Raw genomic sequence first — 17,578 nt, 5'->3', positions numbered from 1 at the left:
TTTCTTCTGAGGTGGTTTACGTATCCCCTCATTCTCTACAGCTCTATGTGAAGCGACATCGTCACTGATGATCAATCAGTGATGATGTCGTCTTCAGATGAATGTGTCCTAACATGTTATAGATTCAGTATCAGAGGCGCCAGCAGCCCACAGAGCCGCAGTCACATTCAGTGAATGCCATCTGAGAGCCGGGTGGGAAATCTGTCGTTTGCCTCTGCTCTTAATTGCACTAAAAATGAAGATTAAGAGGATGAATTATTGATACAAGTTGGTATTTAATCTTTTGTAATGAATAGTGGATCCGCTGGTTATAAATATTGCACGAGGCTTCATAATTTGATAAATTTATTCCAATTTGCCCTTTATTTTGCCCTTTAGTCAAGGTTACGTTCATTTAAACACACACACGCACACACACACGCACACAGATGCTAATAGAGCCGAGCCTGCACTGAAAATACACACGCTCACACACAAATGAAGCGCAGTGTGTTTACCTACCCTCTGCCCGTGGTCATTCCTGTATCATCTTTTCACTGAGGACCATAAACACACACACACACACACAAACATGGTGCCCTTGGCTGACCTTGTAGACAGCCCCCCCCCCCCCCCCCCCCGTGTCTGTGGCAGTAATTAGGCCATGCATCTGATTGTCATTAAAGAGCACTCGCAGATAATGAACACGCAGTAAAGCTGCAGTCAGAGATTCGTCCTGCACAGACTGATGCTCCTCTCCTCCATCACGCCGTGCGACGGCCTCACGGCGAGATCAATGGAGTTTCCTCCCGCCTGTGTGAGGAGCAGGGAGGAGCAGAGCGTGCAGGAGCGTCTTCAGTCTTTACCGATGAAAACACTTCATATTAATGCAGAATCTGCAGTCAAAAGACAAGATTTTAATATCGGAAACGTTCTAGTTTCCATCTGTAGTCTGACTGGTATCGACCAATCACGTCCGAAAAGCAAACTCAGGACCCATCGGCGATCGTCTGAGGATGGTTTAGCTTTTGATTAGTGTTTTCAAGTTGATCTGCATTCATAAGCAGAAATCTGTTCATGGAGATTAGAAAGCTAATCGGACTGTAAATGCTGACCAGTGAGCAGAGGAGGAAGTCTTAGCTGGAAGACCATTAGGTGGATTTAAAGCGGCGACACCAGAAGCTGACGTCGACTTAACTTACTTAACTTGAATTGGACTTTTTGGGTTGCATTTTGGGTGACTTTAATCCTGACTTGGACTTGTTTTGGGTGACTTCAGTCCTGACTCGGACATGTTTTGGGTGATTCTAGTCCTGACTCTGACTTGTTTTGGGTGACTCTAGTCCTGACGCAGACTTGTTTTGGGTGACTCTAGTCCTGACTTGGACTTCTTTTGGGTGACTCTGACTTGTTCTGGGTGACTTTAGTCCTGACTCTGACTTGTTTTGGGTGACTCTAGTCCTGACTTGGACTTCTTTTGGGTGACTCTGACTTGTTTTGGGTGACTCTAGTCCTGACTCAGACTTGTTCTGGGTGACTTTAATCCTGACTCAGACTTCTTTTGGGTGACTTTAGTCCTGACTCGGACTTGTTTTGGGTGACCTTAGTCCTGACTCGGACTTGTTTTGGGTGACCTTAGTCCTGACTCGGACTTGTTTTGGGTGACCTTAGTCCTGACTCGGACTTGTTTTGGGTGACCTTAATCCTGACTCAGGCTTGTTTTGGGTGACTTTAGTCCTGACTCGGACTTGTTTTGGGTGACCTTAGTCCTGACTCAGGCTTGTTTTGGGTGACTCTAGTCCTGACTCGGACTTGTTTCTGGTCGCCCACAGAGAGAGACTCATGCAGGCTTTGATCGTCTCTGCTCGTTTGGATTCTGGGCTCAGCTGCTCAAACAGACACGAAGCGAATGCTTGAAAATATCACAGAAAGTTGTTCAGCCGACAGAAATAATTCAGCAGGTTCACACCTCGGCTTGTTGTTCCCAGGTTTCACGGATCAAAGCTTTAAGTGCAGAGGGAGACTCACAGATAATGAATGGACTGTTAATGTGCTGCGGCCAGGCAGCTAATGGACACACACACACATATGAAAACACAGAGGACACACACTCATACTAAAATACGCTTTCACTATAAGGTACGCGCACACACACACACACACACACACACACACACACACACACACACACACACACACACACACACACACACACACACACACACACACACGCAGAGGTGGTAGCTGGCTAATGGCTGTCACTGTTGACTGATCACAGTGATCAGGCGGCTGCAGCTCTAATTGCAACTAAACAATCTGAAAACAACCACAGTCCGGTCCACTGGAGGAGGAGGAGGAAGACAGAACGAACAGAGAGGAGAGGAAGAGGAGGACGAGCTATAGGAAGAAGGAACTGACAGAGAAAACAAAAGGAAACTGATGAACTGAGACAGAGGAAAGGAAAACAGGTAGGAAGGAAGGATGCAGGGAAGAAGGGATTATCAAAAGACTAAATGAATGAAGGAGGAGGAGAACAATTTCAACATTTCTGTCAGGTACTGAAGGAGAAGATGTGGATGACGCTGTCATTAAATCTTTGATTTATTCTATTTATGTTGTTATTTATCCGTCTTGAATCTTTCAGTTTGTTTTTTGCACGTTCATCTGCTGCTGCTCGGAAACATGCTGTTTAGTTTGGGGCATTTTAAAAAGATGTGTAAGATGTAAACATCTGTCAGTTATGTTCCGACGTTATTTTAAACCACGAAATGAAAGCGAAGGAGAGAAAACGTCTTTATGTGTTTAACTCTTTTTCAATAAAAATATATTGAAAAAAGACAGACGGACGGATGATTCAATCAAAAAAGTTCAGTCTTATGAAGTGAAGGAAGGAGGAGAACGAACAAATGAAAGCAGCAATACAGCAGGAGGAGGAGGAGGAGGAGGAGGAGGAGGAGGAGGAGGAGGAGAACCCTTAAGAGAAGCGTGTTGAATTCTGTTTGAGTGTAGAAGAGAGAGGAGGCCACGGATGAGTCATGGAAAACTTCTAAACACACACATGCGCGCACACACACACACACACACACACACACACACACACACACACACACACACACACACACACACACACACACACACACACACACACACACACACACACACACACACACGGCGGTGATGAGGTGTGACTGACAGAACTGCTGCAGAGACAGAGACAGAAAGGGAGATTACATCTGATTAACCAAGTCCAGCCAATTAACCAGCAGCCAATTAGAGCTGAGAAACCAATCAGGATGTTAATTGGCAGCCAATACAAAGAAATTTATAAAGGAGCGAATGTGTGTGTTTGATGTGACCGTGTGTGTGTATGTGACAGGAAGAGAGAGGGAGGATAACGGGGATCAAGTGGAGAGGAAATGGAAGGATATAAACCGAAGAGTGAAAAACAAACAAAAAGCAGATGAACAGATTCAAACAGAAAATAAAAACAGCCACTTTTCTACCTTCAGGCCGTCTGCCGGGCACGGGGCCTGCTGATTGGCCGAAGGTTCTCCCGAGCGTGCAAAGGGCTCGTGCAATTGGCTGGTGTAGAGGAGGCGGGCCTGGATGCAGCGGAGGGCGCGGAGCATCCAGCCATGTTGGCGCCGGATCTGCCGCTGGAGCTGATCCCATTGGCTGGAAACCATATGGAGGATATCCTTCAGACCTGCAGGGCGAGAGACAGAGGGATAAACCAGAGAGAGAGAGCAGCGAGTAAGACACCGAGAGGGACGCAAAGAGACAGAAAAGCAGAGAATCCATCCAATTTGTCGGGCTTATTTCAGACGAGCTCGTCTAACGTCCCAAAAAATGCAAATGCCCCGGAGGGGCGTTAAGAAACCAGTTTTCGGGTTTGTCGCCTTCTTTTGGTCACACGCTGCGAAAACATCCCCCATAAATCATCACGACTTCAAGTCAAACAGGGATTCGTGTCCACGTGTGCGACACAAACATGTCCACATCATGTCCCTGCAGCATTCACCTGCTCAAACACTGATCTGAGGTCTGTTCTACTGTCGGTCACTCGTTCAGGTGATAAACACATCCACCACATGCTGATCCAGAATCAGCCTCCATTACTGCAGCGGCGCCTCTTTAACGTGAGCCCTCTGACACAGACTGACCCTTCATCACCCTTTAACTCCTCACTGTCAACACAAACCCCTGCACGCTCTACTGTCACTGTATTAACTGTAGATTTGTTTTTGTCTTTTCGTCCTCGTCGACCTGTCTCTCTGTTTCCGTGTGAGTACGTTGAGTGTTTGAATTGGAGTCACACTGCTTGAGTGTGCACGCACTCGATGAAATAAGTCCGGAGGACCTGCTGCACGCTGAAACACAGTCATTAAAACAAAAGTTGGATGTAACCTCCACGTCTTAATAAATGTGCTCAGCTGTAATAGAAACGCTCCTCGAGTCGTTTCAATCAGCCTCCATGAAATCCTCACATGCATCTAAAACACTTTGTTTCCTGTCTGCAGGAAGAAATGTTCTGTTGTTTAAATGATGCGTCTGATTAATGTGTGAGAACTCATGGATTGACAGGGTGTCCAGCGCCTCCAGAACTGACCTCAGACCAGCCGCCCTCATCAGCTCAAACGCCTAAACACGACCTGCGTCTGTTTACGTTTTGCTGACGAGGATCCTGGCTGGTCATGTGACTCTTGTCTGTCAGGAGCGATGACGGAAGCGTGACGTTCCCGTCGAGCCACAACCGTGAAGACAAATGTCCAACGTTTTAGTCCAAACCTCAGTCTGCCTGCCCTCTAATGAAAGCATGATGTCTCTGTCTGCTGCGTCTCTCCGGCTGATTTGAGAGAATCTGAGCTTCCCCGGAACGTCTTTCCCCTCCAGCCAGTTGCAGCCTCTCCATCTCGCTCTCTGTCTTTATCTCTCTGTCCTCTCCGTCTCTCTTTCGGCTACATTCATGAGTTCTCCTCTCTGAAGGTCACTCTGTTAATCCAAATATTAATAATGAATGGGACAGAGTTGGGGCTCTGTTAGGCCACCTGTGTGTGTTCGATTGTGTATCTGCTCATGGTGTGAGAGTGCAGGAGTGTGAACAACTGCGTGCATGTGTGTGCATGTGAACACACCTGATTGGTGGAAGGTGATGACAGACAGCAGTGCTCTGCCCTCCTCCATGATGCTCTCCTTCAGAGCGCTGCGACCGTCCACGTTTAGCTTGAAACTCTGAAACACAAAGATCTTCATCAGCATCCAGATGTTTTGTTCACTGATCACCTTAAAGGTGGTCAGTGCTGCAGCAGTCAGACGATCAGACAGGTTTGATTAACATAACTGGAGGAGAAAATGAAGCTGAAGAACAGCTGTCCTTTGAAAACAGTCATCACGGGTGAGAGACTGATGTCCTGCTTCAGCTCTGACCTGCTGGACCACCTGTGCAGTGAACACAAGGTGAGTAAACTACCTGAACTGTCTCCTCATCTGACTCAGTGTGCTGAAAGGATGCTCTCAGAAGCAGACAGTGTGATTACCGTCGACAGAAATGATGGAAAAACGCCTTCAAATGAAATATTTTAAAAAGTGTAAGAAGGGATGTGAGAAAAGATTCAGCGGGAGGCAGAACGTGATTGGCTGTAAAAACTCCCTCCATGTTGAAGAGAGCATGGAGAGGAGAGGAAAATAAAACACTGTGGCAACGGAAACAGGAAAAAGGTAGAAGAATGGATGGATGGATGGATGGATGGATGGATGGATGGATGGATGGATGGATGGATGGATGGATGGATGGATGGATGGAGGGAGGGAGGGAGGGATGGAGGGATGTGGAGGCACAGAGCAGCCTGAGGCGCTGCTGGAAAACACTCCAGTCAGATCTATGAACAACGCTGCAGCCTCTTCTGATCTGTGTGTGTGTGTGTGTGTGTGTGTGTGTGTGTGTGTGTGTGTGTGTGTGTGTAAGCCTCTAGGTGCTCAGTCCTCAAGACTTAACCACTTCTGACATCCTGCTGTGCTGCAATGGGAAATGCTGCATACACGTATTCACACACACATACTTTAGCACGCACACACACAGACACTTACACACACAAACGCACACAAACAGACAGACACACACACACGCAGTGATCTCTCTCGAGTGTCTGTAATTGTCTAATTTTTGAACTCTTGAGTCCCTAAAATGAGACTAGAACTGATCCATGTTACACATTTTATCCTACATTTCTATTTTATATTTAAGATGCTTTTTTTCTTCTTGTCTTTCTTTATCGTCACCGTTAAGCTCCGACCTGCTGATGAACCTGACTGTAAGTCTACGCAGAACAAAACAGCTGAGACGGGATGTGATTTGTTTCTGACAAACCTACAAAAACCAGACGTACGTACAGAAATGTACAAACACCAATTAAACTGTCACAGTCGTCGTTCCCGCCGCCTCATGTTATTTCATGTTCTTTAAAAAAAAAAAAATGTGGCTGCACGCAGCAGCTCGGCCTGCAGTGAGGGATGGACGGGTGACGGCATCAGTCAACACATGACAAGGTCAGACCTCCACACCACCAATATTTATGGAGCAGGATACACACTGGAGACGGATGGGACGAGGTGTTTTAACCCGTAACACGCACACACACACACACACGCACACGCGCGCACACACACACACACACTGAGGGCCTCTGAAATGCCCAGCGGGAAGCATCAACATTTCAGAGGAGCTGCAGCTAATGAGCCACTTCATTATTGATCAGTCTATTCATTGTTTTTTCTGTCAATGAATCAAATTGTGCCGATTTATATTTACAGAAAACAGAGAAGCGAATCTTCACATTTCACCAGCTGTAAAAACTGTTGTCAATCAATTCCTGCCAATCAACTAATTAATCAGCTGACTCATTACCTCAGCGTGGCGCTTCTCACGAGACAAAGTTCAGGAGTTTGTCCAAAAATGACTGAATCAAAGCTGTAGATGTCCAGATGTGCGTGTGTATAAAACCTCTGTTCACCAGCGGTCACAGATCATTTTGGCAGTTGCATCAGAAAATATTTGGCCAATCACAGTTTGAGGTGTAGGTGTGTCTAACACACCTGTTGGTCGGCGTTATGTTTTACGCCATCCAGGCGTGAAAAGACAAACTTTCAAAATAAAGCTCACTGACAAACAACGATATTGCTTCACCTCCTTAACAGTAACTCAACCTCTTAAAGCCACTGAGTCTTCATATTTCCCACCTGTCATTGAGCAGTGAAGGCATCAGAGACGATACATGTGACTTCTCCTTCACGGCCGGTTTCATCCTGATAAAGAGTTTATAGTTTTGATCCACTGAATTTACAGAAACCTTCATGAGGACAAAGGTTGTCGTTATGATGCTTTTAGTGAAGATTTGGTTAAATTAAAGTAATTCAGCAAATTAAAAACTCGACATGCAGCAGCCTTTAATGAGACAGTAAAATGAGACGCTTTCTGTTTGGTTCAAAGACTCGAGGAGAAGAACAGAAACTGATGATTTCAGATCTAAAACTGGACCTTCAACCTGGCCAGTGCTGGTGCCACGCTCCACCCGTTGAGCCACACCAGACGAGCTCTTCCTCTCAAATAAAAGCCTCTCATCTCCTAAACCGGTTTTAACTGCTGCGAGCAGATAGCAGTGACACTGCTCCTTACATATTACATTTGATAGATAAACAATAAAAAATCACTTTGGAAACCAAAGCGTCAGCTATATCTCCTCACAACGCGCCCAAAAACACATTCACATATCAATATTATCCAAATAAAACATGACTGTCTGCATTCTGCGATCATTACTGCCCCGCAAACGTCGTAAATTACTTCAAATCTCACGGCTGATTGAGTAATTTTACAGACTCGGCGGCCACTCTGCCCCACATAATTTCCAGATAAGCTGGTGAAAAACCTCACAGCTAATAAACATAAAGTACATTTATCAGCGCTACGGAAAACACAGCGTGACTGTCTGCGTCTCTGGGATAGGGCCCAATGAATTAGGTTGAGCAGATTAGCCGGGCTATCGAGAAGCGATCGTATTTCAGCGCCTTATTCCGCCAGTGATTCGGCTCCGTTTCCTCTGTTTAATATATGGAGAGCATAGAATCGATAAGAGTAGAACAGCCAGCCATCAATCACACGATGATAAGGCATGCAGAGCGTGCTTTTATGTACATCAGACAGGAGGCGGTAATAAGAGGCTGTGTGCGTGTATTTATGTGTCTGTGAGGGGAAAGACGGAGGGCGTGAGGACAGTCGAGACAGACGGAGAGAAAAGGACGGAGTGCGTTTCCACACGTGTGCTGACGAGCAGGGAAACGACAGAGAAGATACAGACGACAACAACACTGAAAACGTCACGATAAGCTGAGCGTGGAGGGGTGAAAACTGCCGGGACGACGTTCCCCTAAAAGGTTCTACCTCAAAGAAACGGAACACCATTCAGGTGGTTCTCGCCACCTCACCGGTCAACGGCAGCCAGTGACACAATGTCAGTAAATCCTGCATTACGAGAGACCAACACGTTACTGTTAAAAGCAACACACAGAAGCAGAAAAGTGTATTTGGGCTGATAAACAGACAGGTGAGTGAGTCCAGTCGACAGGTCAGTAACCATCTCGCGTGGTGAAGTAGCAGGTGGATTTGGGGGTTTCGTCCGGCGGTCAAAAACGCTCTAACTGCCTGCTTTGATTAACAGACACACACACACACACACACACACGCACACACACACACACACACACACACACACACACACACACACACACACACACACACACACACACACACACACACACACACACACACAGGGGGCTGAAACGAGCCGCTTCAAAGCCTGACTGATCAGATTACCTGTTAGCATTAGCATATTAGCCTGGAGCGCAGGGTAGGACGGCCTCAGAAGCCTACCTAATATCATTTAGCTTTTAGCATTAGCATATTAGCGAGGCGCTAAGAGGTGTGCAGCGCTGGCGCTGAGATGACATTGAGGCTTGACATTGAGATTGTGTTTTAGGCTGCACTGATCACACACACACACACACACACACACACACACACACACACACACACACACACACACACACACAGGCTGATGAGACATGATCTGATCAAAGAGTCTTTGTAATAATGATGATCAAATTGTCTCCATTCAGACTGAGCCGAGAGAAACTGTAGTGCTACGGCTGTATTCCCCCGAGGTCTGTGTGTGTGTGTGTGTGTGTGTGTGTGTGTGTGTGTGTGTGTGTGTGTTTCCTCATCTCGGCTCTCTCTCTATTTTCCTTCAGTTTTTATATTAAGAGACAAAGCAATTCTCCTTCTTGCTCTTTTCTCTCTTTCTTTCTTCTTCTCCTCCTCCCTCCTCCCCTTTCATCCCTCCCTCTCTCACCTGGCTCCCCTCTCTTCTTCTCTTGTCCCTCAATTCACACCAGCTCAATCTCTCCTTTTCTTTCTCTTTCTTCTCCTCTTTCACTCCTCCCTCTTCTCGCTCGTCAGTCCTCCTTCTACCTCATGTGCTCTTCCATCTTCTTTTCTTTCTTCCTCTCCTCCCTCCTTCTACATGTCATGCGTCCACATGAAGCTGACTCTAAAAACGTCTCTCTCTTTCTCTATCTCTCTCTCTCTCTTTCTCTCTCTCACTCCTTCCTCACAGGGAAGCTGCAGGTTTCACAAACGTTAAAGAAAACCAGTGTGACTCCGCTAACGTTAGCTCGCAGCTCATGAGACTCGTCTAAATAAGACACATTTCTAATGACCAGAAGGCCTCTTCTTCCTCACTGACACCTGATGTCAAGCCTCCATCAAACACCCAAACCAGAGTTCAAAGATTCAAAGTGATGAAGATTAACTGCACCTCTCACTCGACTCGTTTGTGACAGATGTGATGATATTACTGGACCATGAGGGGAGAGAACGGGGGTCCGAGCAGCCGAGACTCCGCTGGAGCCGGACTGGATCATTCCTGACGGCTCTGATCAGCAGTTCTGCTGTTTGTCAACCCAAAAAAAGAAAGAAGAAGAAGAGATTCGGCTGTTTTCCTGTTGTTTCCACGATGGAGATCCTTACTGAAAGGACCTGAAGTGCTGCTGCGGCTGTTTTCACACATAATCTGCATTTTCAGATTGAGTCAGTTCAGTGTGGAGGTAGTCTGAAACCTCCCTCCCTCCCTCTCTCACCTATTTATCTCTCCCTCTCTCTCCCCCTCATGTTGCCACCAATAGTGTGTTGCTGCTGGTAATGGGATTCAAAGGCCTGGATCGCCCATCAGACTCAATCAATAGGCCTTTCATTGGCCGCCATCTCTCAGCGCCTTACAAAGAGCAGCCTCTGTGTGTGTGTGTGTGTGTGTGTGTGTGTGTGTGTGTGTGTGTGTGTGTGTGTGTGTGTGTGTGTGTGTGCGTGTTAGCGTCCTCTCGCCTCACTGATCTCCCCGGGGTTCCGGAAAGACCTGTGCTTATTCGCTCCACGCGCCCTAAAACACACATATAGACACACACACACGCACGCACGCACGCACGCACACACACACACACACACACACACACACACACACACACACACACACACACACACACACACACACACACACACACACACACACACACACACACACACACACACACACACACACACACACACACACACACACACACACACACACACACACACACACGCCAGCTGGACCAAATATTCAATTGGGAGAGCAGCTCCACTCCACCCACTGCTGCCCTCGAGCTGTGTGTGTGTTTGTGTGTTTATGTGTGTAAGAGAAAGCAATATAGAGTAACAGTGAGTGTGTGTGTGTGTGTGTGTGAGTGTGTGAGAGAGAAACAGAACCCCAAAAACAAAGACCGAAGGAAAAAGAGAGAAAAGAATGAAACAAAGAGGAACTCGTCTCCTAAAAACTGTGTGACTAAAACTCGATTAAAGGACCAGTCTGAGATATTCGACACTTTTCGTAGTGTCAACCAATCCCATGAAGAGACTCAACAAACGCTGCCCGCTAACAGCTCAGTGTGTGTATCACAGCTGATAGATCTTCCTCCTCTGAGCCGTTGACTTCCATTAAAACACATCAGTGAGCCTCACTGTTTTTCCTTCATCTCCATGAACACACACACTGTAGTTCAGTCAGACTCTCTCTCTCTCTCTCTCTCTCTCTCTCTCTCTCTCTCGCTGAAAATAGTCCCAACACGCGTTATATTTCCTCCTGTTTGTTTGGTCAAAACTACAGCGAGCAGCTGTTTGAGGAAACACTGAAGCTTTTGATTTTATATTTTTTTAATTCAGAGCCTGAAGACAAACATGAAATTATATATTTGTGTAAAATTGCAACAGTTTGTCAATTAAACAATGATCAACCAATCGTTTCAGTCGCTTCTGAAGCCGGACAGACTCTCCGGTTTCAGCTTTGCAACATGAAAACATCACAGTGGGGTCGAAGAAACTGTCATCGACTAAACGATGAATCATCACGCTGTAAATAAAATAATGGACAGATTAAGAGAAAATTAAAATGATCCTTAGGTGCAGGTCTGTATTTGAGACCCCCTCCTAAAGATCTCCATCCAGCAGATGGACCAGTGGCCTCAGGCTGACATCTGAGCGAAGGGCTCATGGAAAACATTCTCCTTTCTTAATCCTGAACTCTGAGTGGATCTTTAAGTGTATTTCAAGCGGTGTCTCGTGTCAAAGGATAAGACATTTATAGGCTACTTTCCAGTAGCATTGCTAATGTTAGCTTCTATTGTACAAGGGTCATTAGAGGCGGTGCAGCTTCAAATGCTGGGACCAAACTGTCCTTCACAGCTGATGTAAGACTGAGAGAGACTGTGGTTAAATCCTGAAAAGGTCAATGGCGACTTGAAGCACGAGACGGGACGATTCGATAAAACCATCGTTAGCGTTACAGCAGCTCAAAGCCAAGAAACGTGAGGCGCGGGACCTGAACCCAACGCTGAGCTTCGACCCCTCACTTTGACCTCAGAGCAGGTGAAACGTCACAGTGAACTGGAAACAACATGTCCATCAGAATCACTAAAGACAGAGACAGTGAGAGAGAGAGAGACAGAGAGAGATGGGTAGAGAGACAGAGACAGTGAGAGATGGGTAGAGAGACAGAGACAGTGAGAGAGAGAGAGAGAGAGAGAGAGAGAGAGAGAGAGAGAGAGAGACAGTGAGAGAGAGAGAGAGAGAGAGAGAGAGAGAGAGAAAGAAAGAGAGAGAGATGGGTAGAGAGACAGAGACAGTGAGAGAGAGAGACAGAGAGAGATGGGTAGAGAGACAGAGACAGTGAGAGAGAGAGAGAGAGAGAGAGAGAGAGAGAGAGAGAGAGAGAGAGAGAAAGAGACAGTGAGAGAGAGAGAAAGAGAGAGAGATGGGTAGAGAGACAGAGACAGTGAGAGAGAGAGAGAGAGAGAGAGAGAGAGAGAGAGAGAGAGAGAGAGAGAGAGAGAGAGAGAGAGAGACAGACAGACAGAGACAGAGACTGAGAGCGACAGAGACAGTGAGAGAGAGAGAAAGAGACGGAGAGACAGAGACACATAGAGAGAGAGACAGAGAGAGGGCGAGCGAGAGAGAGAGAGATAGGGAGGACCTGTCTCTCTGCAGTAATCAACAAAACACACACACACAATTATACACCCAAACACACACTAATAACTACAAAGTGCAAGTGTGACTATCGACGCAGACACACACACACACACACACACACACACACACACACACACACACACACACACAGAGTCAGTTAGCTAACACGCTATCAACAGTGTAGCAGTTCAAAGTCCTATTAGCGATGCTTTTTCATCCTCTTTTGCTTTATTTAACGAGACGCGCCAATTAAGAGCCGCGAATTCTAATTGAAGCTAACCGCCGCTAACGTTAGCACTGCTGGCAACCACAACAAAGTCGACACGTGTAAACAAACCAAAAACAAACACACACACACAGCAGAAATAAATATCTAGATGAGACAACTCGGAGTGTGTGTGTACGTGTGTGTGTGTGTGTGTATCCGTGTGCATGATGCTGTTCTGCAGGGACGGATATGGAGATGCTGATTTGGAAATCTGTCTAGGAACATGCAAATGTATGCAAATAGCACCTCTGGGTGTGTGTGTGTGTGTGTGTGTGTGTGTGTGTGTGTGTGTGTGTGTGTGTGTGTGCGCAGCTAAAACACATGCCGACTGTTGTGCATATATGTTTGCATTTGTACGCTTATATGCAAATACAATCTGCTTGTTTGTCTTTGTGTGTGTGTGAGTGTATGTGTATGTCTACACACTCAACATTGTACATCAGTTGGCTTTTACATTGATGTGTGTGTGCGCGTGCGTGTACATGTCTCATTTCGTTGTACTCTTGAATGCATTTTTGATGAGTGCTGCTCTGCGTGTGTGTGTGTGTGTGTGTGAAGCCCATATGTTTGCCATAAAGAGTGTGAGTAATTGCTAAAGTGCTTCTCATCTACGTGTGTGTTGGTATGGAGCGATGCAGCACTCACTGATCTATAGGCGCTGGGCTGCTTTAGAGGATGTGTGTGCGTAAATTAGAGAAACAGGAAGAGATGTTTGATTTTTTTTTTTTTTCCTGTTCATCAGAATAAATAAATGAAGGTGAAGACATGAAGGAAGAGATGAAAAGAGACAAGAAAGAAGTGAAGACGAGAGCAAACAGGAGGGCCGGTGAGGGGCAGATGGCCAGAAAATAACAAACAGATAAAATGGCGAGAGAAACAAAGCAGCAGAGACGTGAAAGAGGAGGAGGAGGAGGAGGAAGAGCAAGAGCAAGAGAAGCAGATGAAAACAAATTGGAACAAAAAAAGAGGATGAAAGCAGCAAAGATGAAATGCGCTCGTCCCCCGGCTCATTGTTATTTTCCCATCATCCCTCTTTAACTCGCCGGCTCCGCGGTCGCAGGAAGCAGCGGCCACCGACCTTTGACCTCCACGAGTGAGATGTGAGCCTCGTCCTCCGGTTGAGTTGAGCATGACTGACAGCGAACGATCACCTGGACCGCCCGGTCAGATTCAGCCGAGCATCTCATCGTTAACGAAAGCTTTTAATAAATAAACTCAAAACTGTCTCACTGACTTTATCATAAAACTATGAGCACAGCACAGCTTTTACACCTGCACCGCACTTTGATTTTAATCTTAATTGAAAATACCACAAATGGTGGATGTGGACAGGTGTGGTGTGTCACTAACCCTGCAGACGCAGCCTCCACAGAATGAGCTGTGACAGACACTGGATGGACGATTCGAGCTGAACGTCACCAGTTTACATACAAAACGTTTTCACGACAACTCAGCCACAGGTGAGGCTCAGTCACAGAGGTGTGTCTCAGGTGAACAGGCTGAATGCGGCTGAAAATGAACTGTTGCCTTTTGTCATGATGGTTTTTTAGTCTTTCTATAATTTAAAAGAATCGACGTGTTTTAATGCTGCAGCAGGTCTGACTGACAGCACTGCTTTCAGCCAGGAATCAGTGATTTAAACAGAGTCAACGTTCAAACAGGTAGCAGGTGAAATTATTCTGCTGTCAAACCTGGAACGCACAGGTGTGTGCGTGTGTGTGTGTGTGCGTGGCACTCGGGCACATGCATATGCATGTATGCAAATACGTGTTCATACAACCGTGATCGGACATAGCGCTCACACATTCTTACTTAAATGTATATGAGCTTTGGCAGTGTGTGTGTGTGTGTGTGTGTGTGTGTGTGTGTGTGTCTTTGTGAGGACCATTGTTTCGACCCGCAGACGTCCTCACTGCTGCTCGAGGGTTTTCAGGTTCAGGTTAGAGGGTTTCAGTGAGGGAATGTATTCTGTCAACGAGGGACCTCACAAGTACAAAAAGCACAAAAGTGTGTGTGTTTGCGCGTGTGTTTTCTCACCAGGTGTGTGTCCAGGTAGACCCTCAGGCTGTCCAGCTCCTGTCTGGGCTGAGTCCAGTTTTCTGTGCTGTCCAGCGCCTCCTGCAGCCACGAGATGAACCCGTCCAACTGCTGCACGAAACACTGAGGAGAGAGAGAGATTCAGTCAGGTGACTGAAAAAACAGTAATAACAGCATGAATAAACACTGCTGTCCACAGCCTGCTGGACTCACATCAAAACAACACACACAACACACGGCAGAGATGGAGAGATTGAGAGAGGGGGGACAAAAAAGATGGATACAAGAAGAAGAAAGAGGAAAAACAACAACAGAGGGAAATGAAGAGGAAGTCGAAATCAAAAATGTTTGGAGAGTTTGAGAGTGGAGGGGTATGAAAAGGGAGAAAAAACAACAGATTGGAAGGAGGAGAGGATGAGAGGAGGAGAGAGGGATGAAACAGTGCAAAGAGGAGGACGGGGGAGAGGGGGAGCGGCTGGACGGTGTTTCAGAGCCGATTCCAGATGAATTAATTCAAGGACAGAAAGAGAACAAAAACGAGACCCGCAGGACGTAACAGGTAAACACACGAGGACGAAAACAGAGCGAGGAGGAGAGAGGAAGAGAGGAGGGGAAAACACAGCCAGAGACAAGGCAGGAGAGACAGAGGACACATGGACGGGGGGGACACAAACCCAGAAATAAAAGCACGGCAGGGAAAAACAGAGGAAAAGAGGAGAAAATTTAAAGGAAATAAAGGCAGCAAATGAAAGAGAAAAACATACAGAAAATAGACAAAAAGGAACAAAAGATACAAAAAGAAACAAAAGATAAAGAGGAAAGAAAAAGAAATGGAAAACAACACAGCGGAGAGACAGAATACAAAATAAAAAACAAGAAAATAAATAAGAGATGAAGAGATGAAGTCAGAGGGGTGAAAAGAAAGAGATGCAAAAAGAGAGAGAGCGATAGAGAGAGTGATAAAGAGAGAGAGAGAGTGATAGAGTGGTATAAACGAAAACAGAGAGTTGAACATGCATGTCTTCATCGCTGGCAGGCTGCCCTTCATAACAGCACAGATGGACAGATGGACAGAGACGAAGAAGAGAGGAAGAATCAGAAGGAGAGAAGAAGAGCGCTCGTTGCTTGGTGGATAGCTACTGCCATCTACTGGCTGAGGAGGGGATCTCTGAGGAGACCCAAACCTGAAGCACCTCCACCTGAAACCTCCAAATCTGACTCGAGAGACAAAACCTGAAATCGTCTCTCACTGATTGAGAGCAACACGTGAGCGAATGCACTGATTTCAGTTCAGTGACAAACGCTGGAAGAATCGGCAGAAGATCAGGAGGATCCACATGAAATGGCATCTGATCCAGTATTGATTCCTCCCGTTAAACCCCCTTCACTCCTGAAGAGGAGCAGAGGAGGCGGCTTAAAGGAGGCATTTAAAGCGTCAGTCATGAAGGAAAGATGGAGGTGAAGAAAGAAAGAAAGAAAGAAAGAAAGAAAGAAAGAAAGAAAGAAAGAAAGAAAGAAAGAAAGAAAGAAAGAAAGAAAGAAAGAAAGAATAGTTTAAACCATGAGAGGGAGGAGGACGAGTTACAGCAGAGATCAGATGAAGAGAAGAAAAAGCTTTAAAGCGTTTCGGTTATTTTAGAGACAAAACAGGAGGATTAAAGGTGTGTGTGTGTGTGTGTGTGTGTGTGTGTGTGTGTGTGTGTGTGTGTGTGTGTGTGTGTGTGTGTATGTGTGTCTGTTCAAGCCTTTAAAGAACAAACTAACAGCGTCTGTCTCTCTGCTGCAAAGCACACATTCACTGTGTTTTCTAACACTGAGCACCAAAACAAGAGGCTGTGGTCCGGCAGCGGTTAGCACTGGAGCTAGCTGCACGTAGCATCGCATCCCGTCCTCGAGGTTTGACACGACATGGACGTGAGAAAGCGACTGATGGCGGATTTTTGGGTTAATCTCTCTGTGTGGGACAGTAACAGAAAGACTCGTCCCTCCTGAGTCTTCAGCTGTTCTTCCTCTTCTTCACTGCATCGCTGTTGGAAACACTACGAATTCGATAAAATATGACAAACCTGAAAGAAAAGTGACACCGCCCAGGAGACATTTTTACTGGACATATCTGCAAAACATTCCCAGAGAAGGTTTTTTATTTGTTCGCAAGATCTGATCATTCAGCACAAACTATAAACTTGATTCATCTGATCGGCAGTCTGAATCCTCCTGGTGGACTTTTGGGAAAGATGGTGGTTGTGAAGCAGAGATGCTTCCATAAGCGCACGAAGGTCAGCGCGGAGCCGCGGCCTGAATCTCATGCCGCCTGGAAACAATCCGGCTGCAGAGAGCGAGCGAGCGAGCGAGCAACAGGAAGAGACGGAGAGCGAGAGGAAAGTCATTTACATAAAACTGAAGACGTAAATTCATTCCTTCCAGTCGGAGCTCAAACATCCCGTCTGAATAACAAGTGTAACTGTGACTGCAGATCATCAACAAGACAATTCTAATATTTCATACACGGCTGTTGTTTTCATATCTTCCACTGAGAGCTACCCACAAGCCTCAGCGCGCAGTGAAGGAGGCTGCGGCGACGAGCTAAACCTGATGGAAATTACTTGCCACATGTGTGCATCCATGCTTACAGCTCGCCTACAAATCGCTGCATCCAATCGCCACGCGCGTGCGTGCATGCGTGT

General features: G+C 46.3%; 1 protein-coding gene across 5 annotated transcripts in view; it reads right to left on the bottom strand.

Annotated features, from left to right (window-relative positions):
- The window catches only part of akap6 (A kinase (PRKA) anchor protein 6), a 165,760-nt gene that overhangs the window by 102,842 nt on the left and 45,340 nt on the right, over window positions 1-17,578 (bottom strand). For all 5 annotated transcript variants that reach the window (XM_070978774.1, XM_070978777.1, XM_070978778.1 and 2 more), the window contains exons 11-13: window positions 14,895-15,017; window positions 5,115-5,211; window positions 3,483-3,685 (exon numbers count right to left, since the gene is read on the bottom strand). In XM_070978774.1, the coding sequence (XP_070834875.1) occupies window positions 3,483-3,685; window positions 5,115-5,211; window positions 14,895-15,017 (423 nt within the window). The remainder of the gene's footprint in view (window positions 1-3,482; window positions 3,686-5,114; window positions 5,212-14,894; window positions 15,018-17,578) is intronic.

Source organism: Chaetodon trifascialis, chromosome 14 (assembly GCF_039877785.1).
Source record: "Chaetodon trifascialis isolate fChaTrf1 chromosome 14, fChaTrf1.hap1, whole genome shotgun sequence".
Lineage (NCBI taxonomy): Eukaryota > Metazoa > Chordata > Actinopteri > Chaetodontiformes > Chaetodontidae > Chaetodon > Chaetodon trifascialis.
This window is presented reverse-complemented; position numbering and strand designations above follow the sequence as displayed.